General features: G+C 44.4%; 1 protein-coding gene across 3 annotated transcripts in view; it reads left to right on the top strand.

The window, feature by feature from the left end:
• The window catches only part of LOC119027122 (phosphofurin acidic cluster sorting protein 1-like), a 66,802-nt gene that overhangs the window by 28,116 nt on the left and 15,840 nt on the right, over positions 1-22,846 (top strand). For all 3 annotated transcript variants that reach the window (XM_037112013.1, XM_037112014.1, XM_037112011.1), the window contains exons 2-7: positions 11,127-11,214; positions 12,234-12,323; positions 13,919-14,044; positions 18,509-18,653; positions 18,743-18,834; positions 21,378-21,455. In XM_037112013.1, the coding sequence (XP_036967908.1) occupies positions 11,158-11,214; positions 12,234-12,323; positions 13,919-14,044; positions 18,509-18,653; positions 18,743-18,834; positions 21,378-21,455 (588 nt within the window). In that variant the 5' untranslated portion in view covers positions 11,127-11,157. The remainder of the gene's footprint in view (positions 1-11,126; positions 11,215-12,233; positions 12,324-13,918; positions 14,045-18,508; positions 18,654-18,742; positions 18,835-21,377; positions 21,456-22,846) is intronic.

A 22,846-nucleotide genomic window follows, 5' to 3' on the forward strand; every position in this document is an offset into this window, starting at 1 on the left:
TGTGTGTGTGTGTGTGTGTGTGTGTGGTGACTGCCGATAAGCTTATTGAGGACCTCGGGATCAAACCCCCCTCATGTGCAGCTTTAAGCCACATTGGGTCCCACCTCCTCACTTGGAAAACTCACACAAACACGCACGCACACACGCACACACACAAACACACACACACACACACACACACTCAAACACACACAACGATCAAAGTCCAAAGTTTGCGTTGGGTCATCTGGTTTTCAGGGTTTTGAATACTGTGAAAACTTTGTCCTTTTTGTCAATGTTGTGGACAGTTTGTGTGTGTGTGTGTTTGCACGTACGAGTGTGTTTGAGTGTGTGTGTCCGTGTGAAGCCAACTAAGCTCGCCAATAAAATCTACCCGGATCAAAGTGACTCCTGAAGGGTGGCAAGTAATTGGACGAAGGGTGGGGGTGAAAAGGGGTCTGGCTGACTTTACCGCTTTACACTCAAACACACACATCCCCGTGTGTGTTTGTGTAACCGTCGGCTTGGCCAGCAGGTGTAATTGTTTGCCGAGCCAGTTTTGCATCTTCCTGTTTGTGTGTTTAGTGTAAATTTGCCTGCGTGTGTGCTGCCTTTAAGGTATGCCTTCTTTTCCAAAGCTCCATAGCACTCCTTTTTAATTTCATTGTGTCAGTCGTTTCAAATTCACTGGCCTTAAATGTACCAGACACATTTTCAACATCTGTGTCTGTTCAGATTGTTGTTGAAGATACTGGATCTCACAAGGTGTGTGTGTGTGTGTGTGTGTGTGTGTGTGTGTGTGTGTGTGTGTGTGTGTGTCCAAAATGAGGAGCGGGGCTGTGTGTGTGTGTGTGTCAGTGTCAGACTAATCCATGTTATGGAATGATAATGAGTTTGGAAGAGCGGAGAAAGCAGAAGCTAATAAAGAAGGAGGGTGAGGCTCTTACTCTTTCTGTCAGCGGCAGCACCGGTGCCGCCATTGATCACAATTACCGAAGTGAGGAGGGGACGCCACTGCATTACTTAAGGGAGGAGGTGGGGCGCAGCAGGCGCCACCGAGGGGGGGGAAGGAGTTAAGTTACCGTTGTGTAAGGGAGAGACGATATACGTCCTTAAATAAGGGAGGCGACAAGGCACTGATGACAAGAAGAGGAAGAGGAAGAGGGAAGGTGTTGAAGGGAGGTGTTAGGGAGGGAGGGAGGCAGGTAAGGAGGCCTCGGGAAGAAAATAAATGAGAACATGGCGTGAAGGTCGACCAAGGCCTGTTTTCCCGCTCTACTGTGTACTTAACATGTTGTTCTGCCTGTATGACATGGCAAGGTCACGCCTCCCATGACAGCCCGTCGTCAAGGGAACCATAGGCAGCTTCTTCTTAAAGCCACAGGCGATTAAACATGTAGACATACACACTCATTCGTCTAAAATCCCCTTTTGAGCACATCCTGACGGTTTTTTTTTTTCCGCTTTTAAACGCCTCATCCATATTCATTCCCATCGTCTGGAAATCATGGCAGTCTTTGTGTCGGCTGGCAGGACTCCCGCTGTAGTTTTGAACTAATCTGGCGCTGAAGTGATTCGACAGTTAATGGATTAGCTCGCTCGGCATAATCATCGTAATCACTGGAGTTGTTCTCCGAGCCAAAAAATGCCAAGAATTTTTCTGCTTTTCTGGGGGATTTGCCGCTTTTCTTTCTGCTTTGCAGCACATTTTCAGCTCAAAGTGAGACCATGTTAATTGTTAACTGCCGCTCAGCGCAAATTATAGGGATGTAATTAATTTTTCATGCGTTGGGTATTGGAAGAGTTCAAACTTTGATCTGATAACAGAGTCACCGGAGTGTTCACAGCTGATCCCGAGGGGAACATGATCGACATGGAACAAAATCCATCCTATAGTTGTCGAGGTGTTCCTTTTTGAAAAGCACAAATGTCGACCTCACGGCGCTCGAGAAAAAGTTGTGGGATTGTCAGAGGTATCAGGATGCTCCATCGGGGAACTAGAGCCACAACAATTCATCAGTCCAGAGACAATTGACAGATATTTTCATATTCAGTCAATCATTTGAATGGACGAAAGAAGCAATGAGAGGTGATTTTGGGATCTTGGAAATTGTGATGAGCTTTGATGAGTTGCAAATTATTAAATTTTGAGGTACTGGCACTTACGGAAAAGTCTTGAGGCAAACCAAAGTTGGGAAGATTCATCCTCTGAGGACCATTAATGTTCATTTCCATTGCAGATTAATCTGTTGATTAACAGAGAACAGAGCTGCAACCAATGACACAGTTTCTTAGTGTCGTTAGTTTTTATATTTTCCGTTTACCCTTCATTCAGCACACCAATGTTTCCTCTGGAGAAGCCTCAATTCAGGAGAGCAAATCTGGTCACATTGCCCGTCACTGTGGGGTTCAGGAAGAGGTCACTTACGGCTCTTGAAAATCGAAAGTTATATTCTTTCCATTTTAGACCAAATATCATTCAACATTTATCACAACGGTCACGTTATCTGCTATGTTTGTGCTCCAACATCAACTTTCCCTTCAAGTAGTTTGATATTTGATTGCGTCTCCTGGCTTGTTTTGTGTGTTTGTGTGACTACTCTGACAGACGCGCTTATTCAGAGACTGGCCTTTCCAGAATGCCAGAGGTCAGTCTTCCCACAGACAATATTGAGCCGCTCTCTGCCTCCGTCAGCTCCCTCCTGTCATCCACCCATGCCTCCTTACCTTCAGCGGATAAACAAAAGAAATGGCAGCGACTGCTTGGAAAACACAAGGCACTTATCAACCCAGCGGCGTTAAAGACTTGTTTAGCGGTGGTGAGTCAGACTGGAAGTTTGACAGTTCGTCTTGTGGAACCACGAAGGCTTTACTATGACAAATTGATGCACTCGGAACACAAACACACTGTTTCTCCCCCTACACACAGAAGTCTTTCTTGTCTTTTATAACATAATATCCAGTGACCGCAGGACTGGGACCTTGGTTTGCCCGTCGTTGTCACCTTGCCAGCTATTTGAAGCCATAGAAGAAGAAAAGAAATATGATTTTAGCCGCCGGGTCGGGTTGAGACGCGTATCGATCAAACACACCCAACCCAAGTGCTGCACAACCCAAATCTGCTCTTCACTGGAACTCAAGTTTGTACAACGGCCAAGAAACACATTGAAGAAGCGAAACTACTGTGTTGCAAGGAACAATGTGTTGACAAGTTGTGCATTTGTCCCAGTAGGGGAATGTATTTTGGAACCAGCAGCCATTTGAGGAAGTGCAACTGGAGGCACTTCCACTTTTGACTTTAACGTTCACTTGTGGCGGCCGCAGCCCCGGTCCAGACGCTGTCGATAGTGCAGTTTAAAACAGCGGGGGCGATCTGTGCGCGCCTCTCTGTGTGTTATTGATCATGTGATGTCGAGCGCAGCCGTAGCTGGAAAAGCTGCTCCTCCTTTCAGCCGATAAAAGGAAGGACGAAAACCCTCTCAAACAGCATCTTCTGTGACTTCTTACAGTTTGCTGAAACCTCAGCATGTGTCAGAAGGGTGGGGCTGCCTGTACCAGGCCACAAAATGACTGTCAGGAAGTTTCAGACGTCCACTTTTGAGTAATTACTACTTTGCACCTTAACCGAACACGAGTTCCTGAGCACCCCACCCTGCTCGATCGCACATCCGCTCTACCTACCGTTTTATTGAAGCCCAGGTCTTAAAGGCTGAGGTCGGCTTTAGTTTCCCTTTTTGTCAACAAATGCAATTTAAAGACCAAAAGTACCTTTAAATCGATCTTATGAGCAAGTAACGTCTGTGTAGTCAAAGTCTGATCTGCTCTAGAGATTCATTGTTGAGCAGCACTGAGCAACATGTTTCACCATCACAGTGACTGTGATGCCACATTGTGATGCATTTTTGTCACCATATCATCTTTTTTCAAGCCAAAATGACAAATTGTTTCTGTTCTAGGTTTAAAAATGTGAGATGTTGCTGCTGATCTTCATCTCACACAATAGCGCATTAAATATTCGGGGATTTTTGGGCTGTTGATAATCTGATCAGGCGTTTTCAGAATGTTTTGATGTTTTTTACAGAACGAGAGATAAGACAATCAAATTAATCATCTATAACCATCCTGCTGCTGGAGATAATCATTAGATTAACAGATGTGTATTAATCTGCCACTGAAGTCCCCAACAGAAGCACTGTTTACCTCTGTTGGAGTGATGTTCGCGAAAAATTACAGTGGCACAGTACAGTTTAGGGAAGTACTTCTCCTTTTTTAAGGTGTTTATGTAGATTTATGCCTTGAACGTCACTAAACTGAGAGAGAGGGATTAATACATTGGTTGATTTTGGTCTTTTCATGGGATTTGTTGACAATATGAAATATATAAAGAATAAGAAAAGCAGCATTATCCTTTAATAGGGGTGTGACGAGATCTCGTGCCACGAGATCTCGCGAGATTAAACTCGACGATATTTCTCGTCGCGTTAAAAATCTGTCTCGCGAGATTTGTGAGCTATGCAAACCTCTACCCCTGTACCTCTACCAGAGAAGCTGGCTCTGCTTCTACCAGAGAATTTTGACTGGCTGTGCTTCTACTTGTGACCTGTGGGGGAAGTAATGCGCATTTGCTACGTCTAGCCTGCCAGAACCTAAAGAAGGAGAAGGAAAAGAAGAAGAGGAGGAGAAGGAGGGGAAACAGCAAGCAGCCAGAATGACGTCGGAAAATACCGGTATGACCATTGAAGATGCCCCCGCCACTTTTAAATCGTCTGTTTGGCAGCATTTTGGGTACCCGGCGGAAATGATAAATGGCAGTAGAGTGACTGATAAAACACAGACAATATGCAAACATTGTATGAAAATAATGCCGTACACCGCGGGTAATACGAGCACGATGCGGAGTCATATGCAGCACCACCACAGCTCGGTACTCAAATCAGCTTCTGCACCTGTGAAGAAAACACTAACAGGCCAGACGACGCTGACAAATGCATTCGGACCTCAACTTCCACAGTCAAGCGCCAGAGCCACAACAATAACAAGAGACATAGGTGTTTTTATCGCAGCAGATATGAGGCCATTTTCTGTGGTAGAAAATCAAGGATTTCGGCGACTCATCCACACACTAGAACCGAAGTACAACATCCCATCACGCACGCATTTTACCCGCACAGTGATCCCGAACCTCTATGAAGAGTCCAAGAGCAAGGTTGTACAGGTCCTGAAAGATGCAGAAAGCATCGCCATAACAACGGACGGCTGGACATCGAGAGGTACGCAAAGCTACATCACAATTACAGCCCACACAATCAACAATGACTGGGAAATACAAAGTGTTGTACTACAGACTCGCCCACTTTTCGAGTCCCACACAGGGGCAAACATAGCTGAGGTTTTACAGACAGCTGTTACTGACTGGGAGCTTAAAAAACCCAACCACGGCATCGCTGTTGTTACTGACAATGCACGTAATATGGATGTGGCCGTGCGCGAGGCGGGATTGAAGCCGCACATTAAGTGTTTCGCGCACACTATAAATCTTGCAACCCAAGCTGGCCTCGGTGTTCCCCGCGTTGCTCGTTTGCTCGGGCGGGTGAGACGTGTGGCTGCTTTTTTTCATCGGAGTTCAACGGCTACCGCGGTGTTAATGTCCAAGCAGAAACAGCTACAATTACCATCACATAAGTTAATCATGGACGTTACTACGCGATGGAACAGCACGTTGGATATGCTGGCTCGTTACCTTGAGCAGCAAGCTGCCATAGCAGCAGCTCTCACCAGCCCAGAGATAAGACAAAACGCCCGAAGTATTGATACACTTGACAGCTGCGATGTCAGAGATGCTGAAGACCTTGTGAAGCTGCTGCATCCTTTGAAGACAGCCACCACAGTGTTGTGTGAGGAGAGGAGTCCCACAGTGTCTCTCATTGTGCCACTTAAGAGCATGATTGAACAGAACATGACACCAAATGATGGAGATTCCACCACTGTGGCCAACACAAAGACTGCAATCCTCACGAATATTGCAAACAGATACAGTGGGGAATTTTAGTTCTAGTTTCAATTTGTGAAAGAATAAGTTTATTAACAGTTAAAAGAACATGACTGTGTAGTTGCAGCATGTTGTTACCTTTAATACTTGGTGCATGCAAGTTATAATAAAACATTTCAAAATGCTTGTGCAACTCAGTAAAATAAAAGTCTGTTGGTCCAGTCATATATTTTGTCATTGTGGTTTTCCTAAAATCTCGTCTCGTCTCGATCTCGTGAACCCAATCTCGCGTCTCGTCTCGTCTCGTGAGCTGAGTGTATCGTCACACCCCTATCCTTTAATGATGCCTGCTTTTGAATATGTGCGTATAGCGAGAGCTCCTCAACTGAGGATTTGCTGCTTCTCTTCCTGTTATATGAGAGTAAACTGAGTACCTGAGTATTTTGAGGCTGGATTGTTCTTTAGAAAGCGTGATTGTAGAAAAATGATTTGATTCTGGGAATAATAATTAGTCGTAGGTTGGCTTATATCCATGTTTTATATATATATATCTTGTGTCTTCTTGAATATACACTCAGAGCTCACCTTTTATTTGTAGAGTACTTTAAATGTTTGTCCTCTGGCTTTGCAGTGAAGAGAGAAAAGTCGAGGAAGATGAAAACAGAATCAGACATCATCGCTTCTAATAGAACTGTTGAAATTAATATATTTACAAAAACATGGCCGCCTGTTTGACATTTGTCATTTTGTCGAGCCGGAGGCCAGTTATCAACAGATTTGCCTCCAAGAGATTTGGATCCAGTTGGGAATTAATCCAGCCTCTGGCTCAGCTCGACTCCCTCAAAGACAAATTGGTTTTGTTGTTATTTTTCCATTTGTGAATCGCAGCCTATAATTAGTTTATGTGAGGGAAAAAAACGACGCCATGCTCCCATTTCTTTCCCTTCTTTTACCGTGCAACCAAAGGTGTTGTTTGACTGATCTCTGCTCAGGCTCCTCGTCATATCACACGCTGGTGTGTTTCCCTTCGCTCCTGTCTCTTCTTCTGTCAGATTGTTAATAACGTGCGGCGACTGTTAAATCGTAGTGACGGGCTGTCGAGGAGACGGAGCAGAAAAGTGAGAACTGCACCGGAGAGGAAGCGTTCGCGGCAGACGGACTGTTTTGACCTTTACCGTGTGATTCCCCCTTCGTCAGATATGGTGACAGTGAAGAACTGTGGCTGTGTGGCAGTCGAGGCAGGAGCCGTGTGTGTGTTTTTGAAAGCGTTTGGATGATTGTCTCGTCCAGAGGGATTTACAGTCGTTAAGTAAAGAGTGCAGGGGGCACCGGCGAAGTGTAGTGGCAATATCCCTGTGAGAGAAGAGTTGGAAATGAATAAAAACAGAAGCATTCTTCTTCCCACTTTTTTCACATTAGTCATTGTGTGGATAATTATTCTTCTGTTATCAGCTGCTTCCTGTGTTTAAAAAGCGGTTTTATTGTCATTATCTATGATTTTGTGATATACTGATTCATTTCGTACCCAGAGGCCGAAAAGATGTCTTCAACTTCAACAACAAAGCAGCGAATTCTCACATTTAAGAAGCTGGAAAAGGCAAATGTTTGAAAGTTTTGCTTTAAATGATGAATCCATTATTGGCAACAAATTTTCTACCAGTTTTTCTATCAGTTGATCGACAAATAAAACCTAGATTCAGCCTGATGCTTAATAGAAGGCTTGTGTTTCAAAGGGGCACAGACGCTGTAATGCAGAAACCCCTCTGGTAGTTAGACCCATTTACTGAGCAACAAAGGAGCTCGCCCTGGGTATTTACTGAAACTTTATCTCAAGGGAAATTTGGATTTTGTCCAGATGTTGCGTCACACGATCGAGCGATTGATTAAGAGACTCAAGTTCTGCTCATTACTGCATTAAACTGAGAAGCTCCTCAGCTCGAACGTTTGAGTTTGAGCCATAGTAATCTTTTGTTCGAGGAGCTCTAGGACACTCCGCGAGCTATAACCCAGCTTTTGATGTCCGATGATGGAGGCCCCGGCGGTGTCATAAACATTTACTGTCTCGTCGGCTCTGTGATTGATCGCGCCGTTGAGGGGAAAGGGCTTCGGAGGAGGTACAGAGCGATGGTGTTCACCGACTGACATCTGTCTTTTTTTAGATTCCTCCCCCTGAACGCTGTGTCACAGTTTAAAGGGATCCAGAAGGACAGAATAGAAGCAAGAAACAGTTTGGGGAATCAGGTGGTGTGATTCAAGGTGGAAACCAATTGATCTGCAGCATTTTTTGATAATTGGTTGAAAATTTAGGCAATTTTAAGCAACAATGCCAAACACTGTCTTCTTTCAGCCTCTGGTTGTTTTATGAGAAATCCTTTTAGTTTAAAGATAGATGGGCACACAGTCAGACTGTCCCGTCCTCCCTCACCCATTTTCCCCTCTTTGCCTCCCTAATGGCTTTGCCTCAGGTGCTTCAGCCTCCTCCCTAATCGACCTCTGGCACCCGGCCCCTCTTGTGCCTCCTCTCCACCCTGATTCGCTCCACTCCAGATCCAGCAGGTGTAAGCAGAAGCTGCACTCGACCTGCAAAGAAAAAAAAAGACATTGATTTGTTTTTATTCATAGCTTCAGCCACTACTGGACACTTTGATCTGGCGCAGAAAGCTGCCGGGAGCGAGGAGGAGAAAGGCTGTGTGCGCTAACGGTGGTTTGCGTCAGACCATCCGGGCCACTTGTCCGGTTTTCAGTGTCGGGATGTGAGCGCAGAGGGGGAAAGATGAAAGGCAGGAAGTGGGCTGGATTTGGAGGACGGCCCAGGTGAGATGAGAGGGGACGCAGTTTCTCTGTCCACTCTGTCTGCCTTTAATCTTTGTAGTTGTCGTTAAAGGTTGCATTAGAAGTTCGACCGCTTCTGTTCCAGCACTTGTTTCTAGCTGCCTGGACTATTGATCTGTGTAGAGCCATGGCGATTGTGATTGGTATTGATTGTGTTGCTTTTTTCTGCTATTGTTTTCCACTGACTCATGTGGAATTGATTTTATTATGTGACTGGAGGTCCGACCTCCACAAGAGTCAGTGTACGGTTGGAAGTGGGTCTTTTTTGTTATATAAAGCTGCAACTAATGATCATTTCCCAATCAGTTTAATCTGCTGATTGCCTCCTCAGGTAATCAATTCATTGCTTGGTGTCGTATTTTCAGAATCTCTGAAAAATGCTTATCACAATTACTCGGAGCCTAAAGTTACATCTACAAATTGCTTTTGTTGTCCAATCAACAGACCAAAACGCAACAAATCTTCATTTACTGTAATAAACGACACAGACAGGCAGCAAATCTTCACATTTCTAGATGCAACATGTAATAAAGAAAAAACAAAAACGTGATGACGTCTGTGTGCTGTATTACAGAGATATCTAATGAAGTTAGCATGCTAAGCAGCTAGCCCTCACCTGTCCTGGTCCAAATCTCCTGTGCTAACACTCTCCTGGTCCACACTGCTAGCTGCATTGCTAACTGAGCTAACTTGCTAAGGAGCAGCTACAGAAGTTGGAACCTGCAAATATCTATCATTAAATAATTGTCAACTAATCGATCAAAGGAGACACACAATGCTCATTTTCAGGGTTATTACTGGATTAGGTTTGCATGCTTAGCAGGTTTAGCTCCTGTCTCTTTAAGGTCCCCCTCCTGAATACCTAGTCTGCCCTGATTGGTCAGAACACACATGCCTGGGCCAGCTAACCGTGTCTCCGATCAGCTCTGTCGTGTTTTCAGGCTCCAGGTATCTTCAGTTCTACCGTGAATCTCGGTATATAATTGTACACATGTGTGACATGGCGACGCAGTGTGATGTCACAAAGTCACTGAATTAAAGGGGGGACTACCGACGAGGCGTTTCAGGCGCAGTCGTTTCAGTGGGAGAGAGGAGCTTCTGTCGGTGCTGACTTTGGCCTTTTTAAATTGTTTAGATCTTGTACACGAAATACAAGATTTACTTCACAGACATCCGACATGATAAACCCAATTTACAGCATCATCCTGCGTTTTCCTCTCCTCATGGAAAAACAGGCCCTTTTTCTTTTTTATCTTCACAATGTCAGACGGTTTTTTCCTTTTTTCATCTTTTTATCAGCACATCTCGTCAGCGTCTGTCATCCGCAGACCTCAGATCTCTCCGTCTTCATTGTCTGACTGCTCGATTGTTTCCTCCTTTCTGCGTTCATGGCTGTCTTTACATCTCCGTTTCTTATTTGTCATTTTTTTCCCTCCATCTCTGTCTCTCTCTCTCTCTCTGGTGCTTTGTCAGCCTGTCTGTTTCATTCTTCGACATTATATTCCGTCTTTGTGCTTTTCCTTTTGTTTCCCTTTCTATCTTTATGACTCGCCCCCCGGCAGCCCCAGCAGGTCTATTTTAGTGGTTTACTTTCTGTCTCTAAAGCCCTGAAGATGAATTATTGAACAGACTGACCTCTGGCTGCACAGCTGATGTTTGGGTGTGCGTCTGTGTCTTTTCTCTGTTTTCATATCAGTTCCCTCTCGCCTTTTGTGTCTGTCTGTGTTTCTGAGCAGTCCAGACCTTTCTTTACGTGTGTTTATGGCGCTGCTGTTCTTGTGTGCTGAGCTGTAAGAAACGTGTCGCCGAGGTTCGAATCGCTCTTGCTTGTTCTGCGGCTGTCAAATCCGGTACGATTTGTGTGATCTGTGTGTTTGTGTGCGCTGACGTAAGCGCTGGCTTCTGTTGGACACTTTTGACAAAAATAGCAAACCATTTTCAGTCCCGTCGTCGGCCAAGTTGAATCTTTCCGTAACAGCTTGTCATCAGATAAAACACAAAGCTGCACTAAAAGCCTCTTCAGATGTCGCTCATTTTGTTTAGCTTCTTTTCGCTCGCTGGTCTGCTGGAGAGTCAGAAGTGGAGATGAGAGTTGGTGGCACATCACCGGAGTTACGAGAGAGTTTTGAGCCCATGACGAGATGACATTTTATATCATTATCTGGATATGAGGCCGTATATCGTCTTAGATTAGTTGCTGTGCTCGTTCAGATACTTTATAGCTTGTAAACACTTAGTCATTATATCATAAAACATCTCATCTCATAGTATTTTATGTCTGTGTGTAATATCTTCTAATCAAAGTCCTGTTTGTGCTTCCTCACAGGTTGTTCAACCTGACTCTGAAGAAGCTGATCATGCTGAAGGAGCTGGATAAAGACCTCACGTCTGTGGTCATCGCCGTCAAACTGCAGGTACGAGTCTCCACAGACAGTACAGAGGGAAAACTTGACCAACAGCTGCAACAACACAGCTGTTCTGAATTGTTCCAATAAATGTACCCTGTTTACAGTAATTCATCGAAACACACACATGGAGATCAGCTGTAATCCAGAGTAATGTGAAGAAGTGAAATGATGTTATGAAAGAAAAGAAATAACACAATGAAAGCAGAAACCGAAAGTCTTCTAAGTCACCAAGCTGGGCTTTAATGCAGCAATTATTTCTTTAGCTTAAATCAGCAGAATTGGATTTTTGGCACTTAAAGACTTGAAACCAGAAGATGTTGAAATGTTGCTGAATAAACCACAAATTTTGCTTTTTTTCCCCCCAGTTTTTGTTTGTCGTTTTGTCCAGTCAGGTTATTGGAGCGGGACTTCCTCCTCTGTGTTTACAGCTAAAAAGCTGTTCTGCAGCTCCTCCACAGGAGCCTCTTTTAACGTTTCTCTGTATGAAAAAGTCCAGTTGGTGACTGAGATGAAAGAGATGGAAGTGAATTTAAGAGTGCATCAGTGTTTACTTCGTCCAGGCCGGCTCTGTGCGCGCTCAGACATCTCTATCTTGCCCCTGATTGAGGAAAACCAACAAAATCTTTGACAGAGTACAATTTAAGATGGTTCAATTCCTCTTTAATGCCGTGGCTCCGCTCCCAGTTTCTGCTCCTTGGCTTGTTTTCTCTCGTCGCTGTCTCCATCTTGTTTTCCAATCTAAGTAAACCAATAAATTCTCTGCTGCTTCTGGCACATAATACACTTTGAACTGTTTCAGTTCATCTTCCAGGCTCCTGCTGCCTCTTCCACAGACCTCACCCCTATCAGTCAACTTCCTCCCCACCTCCTTTGCTCCCACGCTCCCCTCGCTGCAAGCGACAGATGAGAGTTCATTGTTTTTGTCCCTGCTGGAGTCGGCCGGGGCGCGCTAACAGTAATCTTTCCATCTTTCACTCACGACGTTCTTTCTCCTCTGTGTCTCTCTCCTTCTGTCGCCTCCTCAGGGCTCCAAGCGGATCCTGCGCTCCAACGAGATCCTGCTGTCCTCGGCGGGGCTGACGGAGACCGACCTGCAGCTCACCTTCTCCCTGCAGGTAAAGACGAGGGTTCGGCGAGGTCGGGCGCCCGTCAGTCAAAAGAGCAAACCAAAAGCTTTGCTCCTGTACTTTCACTGGGTTTTGTTTCTGCCGTAATATCCTCCTCATACATAGTTGTACGGGCATCACACAAACACATATTCTCAAACTATTCTCAAAAAAGTAGAAATGTCACAGCGGATAAAAGACGCAGACAGTTTTGATGTCGGCCTGAGCTATTTTGAGTTTGGTGCAGTTTGTCGTGTGCCTGCTTTTATTTTTTTGCCGCTTCACTTCCTCAGTCTTTGTAAACAGAGAGAAACAGGCAGAGTGATTTAAAATGGTCCTGTTTGTCTAGAATCTGAATTAAATCTGCAGAAAACAGTTTTGCCTCCACTGTTTTCTACGGGATAATCCAATTCCAAAATCAAACCACAACCAAATGTTCACGCTTCGTTTGTGATAGTCGGTCTTTTGAGGCAGTGCTTGGCAGCCGCTAACATATAAATATATGTATATAAATATATTTTTATTTCTTTATTTTTATATATTTTGTATTTTTGCAGCCATGACAGCAGCTCTTTGAGCAGTGTTAGGAGGCCACCATGCTAACATGCTTACAGTAACAATGCTAACATGATGACATTAAACATGTATAATGTTTACAATGTGTAGCATCTTCATGACGTGTTAGCATGCTAATATTTGCTAATTAGCACTAAAGACAAAGGCCCAGTCCCAGTACACTACTTGCACTCTGCCCTTTCTTTGTTGTGTGATCACGACTGTGGTCAGCGTGTCCTGATTCTTGCTTGGATGGAGCGGTAGGGCGAAGTGTTTGGGCCACATGACCCTCCAAAGAAGGATTTTCAGCAGCACACTTCAAACTGAGAGTCAGGAGAACACTTGTCTTTAAAACACGCACAAAAGAATCGCTACTCGTTTGCTGCAGAGACGGTCTGTCGTCGCTCAGGCGCAGAGATGCTACATGTAATAAACATCCGACCTGCAGCACGCATCAACACACGTGCAGCGCGTTACATCCACTCCCTCAGGATTCGTCGGGGCGGAGTGCGGTTAATGTGATTCCCAGTAGGGCTTCTCCTGCTCTAAATTATCCTTTTCCAATTTCCATGTTTCTAAATGCTGCTAAAAGGTCAGGGAGTTTCTCTCTCCGGATGTTAGCGAGCGCACTGAGCCAGACATTATACATTATACATCAAACTTTCTACAACTGCAGCGCTGCAGAAGAGAAGAGGCCCATTAAAGAAAAGAAAGGGAAAAAAAAAGCGGAGCAGCGGTGCGATATCGTGGCTTTGAACATTGTTCCTGGAGTCGCTTTTGTTCCATTTATAGTGCCACCGGTGCAGATCTTTAATGACGGGTTATGTCATAGCTGGGATGTGACTAAGAGGTTCGACACCTCAGGAAGCCAGAGACAGGTCAGCGGGTGCGAAGTCCTTTTGCAACGAGCCAGTTAGATCAGCCCAATTATCATGACCCGGGAGAAGGATCGCGTCATCGCTTTACCAGTCGCCTGAACCCGTTCAGCGGGGCAGGTGTTCATGGGCACGTGCGTGTGAGTTAACTCGCGTGTTTCTGTGTGCCGGCAGTACCCGCACTTCCTGAAGAGGGACGCCAACAAGCTTCAGATCATGCTGCAGCGACGGAAGCGCTACAAGAACCGGACCATCCTGGGCTACAAGACCTTGGCCCTGGGCCTCATCAACATGGCCGAGGTGAGTCTTACATACGTAATTGTGTGATGTCAAGTGTTCCTCTGCTTGAGTTAGTGTTAGTCTTTTTCCCAGAATGCCTTTAAAGCTTTGCCTTTTCAAAAAAAGGCATGAATATCATTTTGACAGGAACATTATTTTCATTCCTCCACGCCGGCGACAGCTGTGCACGGAGGCATTATGATTTCAGGTTGTCCGTCCGCCTGTCTCATTCTCGTGAACGCCGTTACTCAGGAACGCCTTCAGATTTGGTACACACGTCCGCTACGACTCGAGGTTGAGCTGATTGGATTTTGGTGGCCAGAGGTCAGAGGTCAACGCCGCTGTGACCTTGCAAAACACATTTATCGCTATAACTCACAAGGTCATACAGTAATTACTGTAGCATTTTTGACAAATCAATCAATCAGACTTTACTTATAGAGCACTTTCATACAAGTTTGTCATTATTTAACACTTATACACTGTTTCATACGCCGAGTAATCAGCACAGAGCCCGTCGCACTTAAACTATTTTCCAAATGAGTGGATGATTTGTGGTCGCAGGTCCAGTACATTTTTGTTGTATTTTCGGCGCAGAGCACCTCCGACAGCAGCAGATGGAGGTCGAGCACGTCAGCTGTTGAGATGTCGAGTCAGCGGAGTCTCAACCCCCTCCGCGGCCCAGACAGACAAACGTCCCGGCTGATCTAAGCTGTTGACCCAACAAACGACCGGCCACGGGGCTCATTTCCCTAAACATGCGGCCTCTGCCTGCTGCGTCGGTCCCAAAGTGATTTCTAACCTAATATAAACCATAATAGAGGCGGTGGTCTGCTCCCCTGTTCCTCCTCTATCGTTCATAATCTTTGCTAACCTTCATTTAACCTTCCTCTTAACTCAATTGGAGTGAGTGCACTTTAAAATCAAAACGGGATTTTGATCTTTGGCCTGGCGTTCTCGTCTCCCGCCACCATAAATGTCGCCATAAATCAAACTCCCAATTAGACATTAGCTTCTCCTGCCAGAAGCTCCTCGCGTTCTTCGTCTTGCACAATATAAAAACCTTTATACGAGGGCTGTGATCGATGGCCGTGTCCGTCGTCGTGTGTCCGCATGTGGACGTCCTCTATGTACGAACACCTGGCGAGTTTTCAGTCTGCGTCTGTGAGAACTTGATCAAACCGGCACACTGTGCAGAGTTTATGGAGGGAAAAAAATACATAAATACAGACTTAATCAAGAGGAAGGTTTGGTCTCCGGGATGTTTACACTCTCCCCACTTTGTCAAGAGCAAATTAAACCAAATGCAGCAGCAGAATGAGATGATGGATGGAAAACGACAGCCAAACAGCCCATTTTTCAGCTAAAATAGCGCATCGCTCCGGTCTCTGTGATGCCCCGCTGGCTCTCTTCTGCATGTAAAATAAAGTCAAATTTTATTCATGAGGCTCTTCCAGCAGACTGCAGAGTGCTTTCCAGAGGTCAAAGGACACAAATACAGACTCAAACGCACGAGAGGTTCAAACTCATTTTCTTCACAGACACGGGAGAAAGTCTCCGTCGTCTGAACTCTGCCGGTTGATTCTGCCCTCAGCTCCGTGTGTGTGTGTGTGTGTGTGTGTCAGAAAAATAATACCCTATAGGGGACGCGCTCAGGTTTCCAGCTCATACGCTTCTATCTGAAATGTCATTTTGATGGCGCGGCGCTTGTTTAATATGACAGGTAGTTTCCACTGACCCAGCAGGTATTGTCAGGATGAACTCTTGAACCTGTTTGAAAATTCCAAAATGCATTACCCTTAAAAAAAAACCTTCTGAAGCGCTCTGATCCTTCTGAATATATAAAACATCGTAACGCACAGGCGCAAGAGTTGTTACTCACCAGTTTTACATTAAACTTGTCCTCATTTTCCCAGGATGTTCTTGAGTCAGTTGCTCAAGACATCAGTTCTACTGGTTAATGTCTGGATGAATTGGTTAAATCGGCTCTATGTTACAATGTTTACGTGTATTAATTATAATTTAGTGGCCACATGAGCCGAGTTTAACTTAACATGAAAAATGTGCTCTTGCCATCTCTCTTGGTTGCCTCTACGAGGTCTGTGGTTGGCTTTTCTGTGACTTTATGCACGTTCTCGAACGCCTCGTCTCAGTGCCTCCTCGCTCCGCTAACGGGGAGCAACAGGAGCCAATGTTAGTTTGGAAATATATAATATATAAATATCCAAAACTCTGAAACAACATAGAGAACCTTTTTTATTTTAGTTTTTTTCAGTCCAAAACCCCCAAAATAATTCTTCTGCTGTCTTACATGATTAAAAACAAGCAGCAAATCCTCAAATTGGAGCTGGAGCCAGCAAAATGCCTGATCAGAAATGACTTAAACCATGTCTGAAAATGGCCTTTTTTAAAAGTTCATGCAGGATTAATATGTTTAACAAGACAGAAAGGCACAAAGGGTAAACTCTGCAGTTTTGAGAACATTTCCAGTAAAGCCCCCTTTTTTTTCTTCACCTGGCATCATGTCAGATTATGTTACGTCAGGGAGTCGTTGTCCTTCACTCTGCCTCGACTCGATGTGCGACAGTTGTGAGACCGAACACCTGTTCTTTTGTCTGAATTTGCATCACGGTGACTTACTGAGTCGCGTCACTTCTTGTATTGTATTTTCGATAGACGTCACGTAGTCTCTTTAGTTTAACCTCACCTCCCTCCGCCTCAGTTTCCCTCTTGCTTACTCACAGCCGCCCCAGAGCGGCTATTGACGTGCAGAAAGTGAAAATAATCACATGTAAAAACTGTAATTGCCTGAAAGATAACATTATGTCTTGGATCCAATTTCCTGCACGCTGCTCGGCAGTGATGCACGACATTACTCAAGGCCGTGTTTGACGTCCGTGAGCCCTTTTTTTTCTTTTTTTTTTTAAATGGATTTTAAAAAGCAGCGTCAGGAGAGGAGCCTGCAGTAACTCAGTGGATTCAGACTGAAGTCAAGAAAGCAGCCAATGTTTCCTCATTAATGTTAATGTCGCACCCTCGTGATGTTTGCCTCGTCACATTTGCATAATTGTCTCTCTGACGGGAAAACGGTTCGGATCAGCAATCCGAGGCGGGTCGGCCGAGCTCGAGCCGAACGAAAACGGGTGTATAGCAGTGATGTGTCTCGTCGAATGTGTGGCCGAGGCTGTCTCCGTAATAAGCTGCTCAGACTTCATTAACTCTGCGAGTGTGACCAGACTGCTGAGTGCGGCTGGGTGTCACTCTGACAAACACACACACACACACACACACACACACACACACACACACACACACAGGAGACGTGGTGCTGCTGTTTGCCGCACAGAGGAATTATATTTGCTGCCTCACATGTTCGTGTTTTCTCAGTCGTCGTCGTGGTGACAGCATCTGGTTATTTAATCCTCGACTGCTATTTTTGTTTGTCGTCTTCAGCCTCCGTTTTTTCCTCATCGTTCTATTATCATCCACCTCCCAGCGTCTGCTGAACGTCTGTGCTGGTTTCTCCTCTCGCTGCTGTTGAACCTGTCTCTCTCCCTCGAACATAAATCATATCCAGTGTTTGCACCTTCTGTGGGAAGTTGATGCCTCTGACTTCTCTTTCTTCTGATAATTGTCTCGTTTGCATTTGCAGGCGCCCATTTTAGCGTTCAGATGCTCCTCGGTAAAGAATAGGGTTGTTTTCTGGAGCCTGTCAGGATTTGATTTGGAGCCTGGAGACATTTTTTTCTGGGTTGTCCAGCTCATTGTTCACAATAACTCGAGGGTGAACCGATTGGATTATGGTGGTCAGAGCTCACTGTGACCTCACAAAACACTTTTCTAGGCCATAACACAAGAATACATATGATCAGGTCATAGGTGGACTGCACTGTGACATCATTATGTAACACAGCTCTGCAACAGCAGCTTGGCTAGTTTCACATTTGTCTTGGTGTTTTTTTGGTGCATAACATCAACATAGTGAGAGAAAATGAAAATAAATCAAAAGTAAGAACTGCACTAGTCAAGAAACATGAATAGAACATTTTGATGTGTTTTATTTACTTTATTTTACCTTTATTTTACTAGGAACGTTCCTATTGAGATTCAGAATAAATTCTCCAAGACAGCCACATGAACAGCTTTACATATAGGAACAAGCACTAGCTTATAAACAAAAAAAAAAGAGCCATAAAAAAAGTGTGAAAATATGGATTTAAATTTGCATCAGTCATATTTAAAAATCAGTAAGTCAATAATGTAGAATGCTGCTTTGTATTCTCGGTAAGAACATATTTGAGTAGAGAAAGATCATGAAATGCACATAATACTGTTTGTATTGTGTATTCCGTCATCGCACACACATTCATAATAAATCTCCTGAAAGCACGACGTCTTTTTTGGGGAAAAATGTGTCAGAAATTCTCTCATTCGATTTTTTAAGAGTTTTAAAGCCACTCACTCTCTTATGTCTGTTTGGTTCAGGTGATGCAGCACCCCAGCGAGGGGGCTCAGGTCCTGGGGCTGCACAGCCAGCTGAAAGACGCCTCGGTGCCCGTCGCCGAGATCAGAGTCTACTCCCTGTCCAGCCAGCCGATCGACCACGAGGGACCCAAAGCGAAGATGTCTGGTGAGCGCGTCGTCTAACCGCACCTGTCTGCCTCCGTCCTCCTCTCTCTTAATATGTCCTCATTCCTTACACGTCCTCTGTGCCTCCAGATCGCTCCCCAGACATCGACAACTACTCTGAAGAGGAGGAGGAGAGCTACTCATCAGAACAGGAAGGCAGCGACGACCCCATTCATGGACAGGTGGGTTTGGATAAACCGTAATTCTAGCAGTTGATGAATGAACAGTGCCATCAAGTTTGTCCTTAAGGTTAGGGTGACACTAATCTGCCTTACAGAGAAATCTGTAATTTCATTCAAGGAAAGGAGGCGTTTCATTCTGTCTCCTGTCGCTGGAACTTAAGAGAAATAGTCCGAAAGTGAGGAAGGAAGTCGACTAATGAGACTAAAACTTGGAAACATTACCTCGACCGTAAGCATTTCTGCCCGAGTCACGTAGGCAACAGATCCCACGCCACTTACGTCTTTTATTTTGTTTTCAGTGATATGAAATGCATACATTTATATCGATATCCATTTTTATTAACGCCGTAACATTCATGAATGTAATAAATACATCATGAAAGGTTAAGTATTGAGATACAGGGATCGAATGATGAGGTTTTTCAGGGCCAGTACAGATTAATAGCAATCAGGGTAGACTGATTGCTGATATTTTCCCAAATTTAGAAAAAAAACAGTAATGAAATGAAAATATACAATTTACTCAACCACTGTAATTTGGTACAGTTTAAAGATACTCGCTGATTCTCTCCATTTTCTGCTGCTTTTTCCTCCCATTCCACATTTTGGAAGCAAATTTTGTACTTTGTTCTCCTCTACATTTATCTGAAAACTGCAGTTACAAGTTGTTATAACGATAATAATAATCACAATCATCATAACCATAATTTATATGGTGCTTTTCAGGAGACCCAAGGACGCTTGAAACAGTAGGATAAAAAGAGACAAACAAGTTCTATCACTTTTACACAAGTTAGCACATGTACGCAGGTTCTAAAGACAAGCAGATGACTCTTTTCACATTGCCTGGAGACAAGTTTGTTTTGTTTTTCTTCCCTTGCATGTCGAGTTTTTCATCAAGAATGTGTTGCAAAAACAGGGAACAGTAGAAAGCAGCAGATCATAAACCTCATCAGAGTAAATCCAGAAGAGTCTTTTTTGATAATATTCTGAATTGAACACATCGTTTTCTCTGAAGCTGACAACTGACTTTGAAATCAGACACCTTGCTTCTTTCTGATCTCTGTGTTAGATTTTCATCACCAAAAACCCCCAACACAGTTTCTGAATATGGAAATCTGATAATTGGCCTGTTCTTAGTAAAATGAATCACATCCTGTCTGTTTTGCTAGATGCTAGAGTAAATATTTTAACCATATTGCTATAAAACAAGCTGTTCAAGTGCAGAAAAATCATCTTTAGAAATCAGTTTTCCCCTCATTCACAGTTAATGTGAGTCTCTGTTTGGCCACCCGGTTGCCTTCCTTATTCAGTCCTGTTCCAGAAGTTGACTGAACTGGGGAGAAGTTCACAAACCCAACAGCCAGAGGGCTTTTTTTCTTTTCACTGTGTCACCTTCCGTGTCGTTGCTTATGAGAGGGAAAGAGCGAGGGTGATGGTGTTTTGGGGGGGGGGGTGCGAGGAATCGGCACCCATCGGTGCGAGAGATTGGAAGAGAGAGTGAAAAGGACCAAAACAGACAGCGGGGGGAGATAAGACGGGAGCAACAAGGCTTTGGAGGCCGGATTGAAAGGGCTGAATGGAGGGATGCTGAGCGGTGGGGGAGGGGGAGGAAGATGGTGCGAGGGTGAAGCTACTGCATGACTGGAGCAGCGACACGAGGCAGAATAAAGAGGATAGGGAGCGAATCTGACACAGCTGGTGTTCAGTTTAATATAAAGGAAATTGATTTTCTTCTCCTGAATGGGGAACATGACACGTTTGACAGTTTTATAACTCACCGATGTAAATATCAACCTACCGCATCGGCTGCAGTTTTCTTCTTTCCCTTCATAACAACGTTTTATGTAATCCGAGTAAACAATCGGCTTGTTACAACACGCAGGACCGCTCATGCTTCTTGACCCGTTTGACTTTGTTGCATCAAATGTCTCCATAATCCAAGACCTCAGCAGAACGATGTGATCAAACCATCCGTCTGTATATCTCCGCATATCTTAAGAGCCGTTCATCCGATCTGCTCTGCTGCTCGTCAGGGTTGCTGCTGAGACACAGAAGTCGCAGTTCGGTTTGATTTTTAGTACAGGAACAGAGTCCCTAAAGCAGAAGGCAAGGTTTCTTTTCATTAATATTCAGCTGACAGTCATGCTGCGACAGTTTGTTCCACCTAGTTAAGACAATCAAACAAAAAAAGTTAGCAGATAAATAGTTTAGAATGTACGAAATTCTCACGGGGAAGCAGACGTAAACCAAACCGAGATCAACGCGGTGCAACAGCTTGCTGTAGTAACGTGATGCAGTGAGAAGAAAAGAAAAGTTCAAATGAATCTGGGCATAATCTGTGGTAAGATTTTAAGTTTCTGTCAACAGTAGTATGCTAACCAACGTTAGCCTTAATTCAGGAGGCTTAAAATGTTTTCTTATTGTATCTCATGAAGATCAAAACAGTTCTCTGCTCTGTATTCACATTTTTTTCTGTCAGCAACTGCTGATGCTGTAAATCCCAAGAAATGACTCACAGACCTCTTCTTCCACTCTTTCAGTATCTCTTTGACGAGGAGGACGAGGTGAGGAAGAAGAAGCCGAGGCGTAAGCTCCCCTCCAACGCCGCCATCACCAGAGTAAGAAAAGCACCTCTCGTGTTTTTGTCTGCAAAGCGATTTGCCGCCAACCTGTTTGGTGAAAAAGTCCTTTCAAATAGATTTTGATTCGACCCGACTCCCCCTCATCTGCCTCTAGCCTCACCTCATTCAACCTATCCACCTCTCTCCACATCATTTGCTCCTCTCCCCCTCCCTCCCTCCTTCCCTCCCTCCCCTGTTGTTGGTTTTCTATAAATCCATTTTCTCCCTCTCATTCTCGATACATGTTATCCAGGCCAATTTACTGGGGCGAAAACATTGAGAAAATTCACCATAATCACTTCCAATAACACTAACCACTTCTCCCACATGGACATACACACACACACACACACACACACACACACACACACACACACACACACTTGTGTATGTATACACAAACACACACATAAACACTCAGCAGGAACATAGATTAACACAAAATTGTCGGCAGTCCTGAAAATTACAATGGACCTGCTATTTGACAGAAGGGAAGCTGTTTGTGAGTCTGTGTGTATGTTTGTGTGAGTCTGTGTGTGAGTGTGTGTGTGTGTGTGTGTGTGTGTGTGTGTCTGTAGCAGCAGCAGGAGTTTGTCCCAGCAGGTCATTAATTGAGCACTCCTGTGGAGGTCTCCATGAGACTGTCACTGCTGCTCCCTAACACCACCACCTGTGGACAACACACATGCTGTCTCTCTGTGTCACACACACACACACACACACACGCACACACACACACACACACTCAGTAACCAGAATTTCTTCACTGCTGCAGTTGAAGAACTCGTACTCAAAACCAATTACAACAGACCACCATCCTGTACTGCAGACACACACACACACACACACACACACACACAGAAACATTTACATCCCCAGAGTCCAGCATGAAGTCGACCCTCTCCACTGTCAACCAGCAAATTGGGACACAACCTCCAAAAACACTCCAGCACTCCGCAGCCACTCAGACTTCCACTTCTGCTGCAGTTGAAAGCTTTGCCTAAAGCTGAATGTCACCACAAACACTCGGATTTATTGAATTATACTAACTTTTTCTTCCAAATAAGGTTGTTGAGTTTCCTTTTGATAAGAGGTTGCTGTTCATATAGTTTACAGAAAAGTGCTTCATGGAAAGTAAAGGGAAAAAAACAGGATGCTAACTCTACACCAGAGTTACACCAGGATGAAAATAAACGGAGCTCACACGTTTTAAACCTATTTAATGTTTTCAGTCATCATCTGACTTTTCCATCAGCATTGGATGGAGTTGATGATGTATATATGTTAATTTTTGGGTGAACATTTCCTTTAAGATGCGCAGAGGACTGAAGTTTTAGTGCCGTTTTTTTGAGCGTTACAATCCAACTGTTGCCTTTACAGCTAATTTT

This window comes from Acanthopagrus latus, chromosome 10, assembly GCF_904848185.1.
Source record: "Acanthopagrus latus isolate v.2019 chromosome 10, fAcaLat1.1, whole genome shotgun sequence".
Lineage (NCBI taxonomy): Eukaryota > Metazoa > Chordata > Actinopteri > Spariformes > Sparidae > Acanthopagrus > Acanthopagrus latus.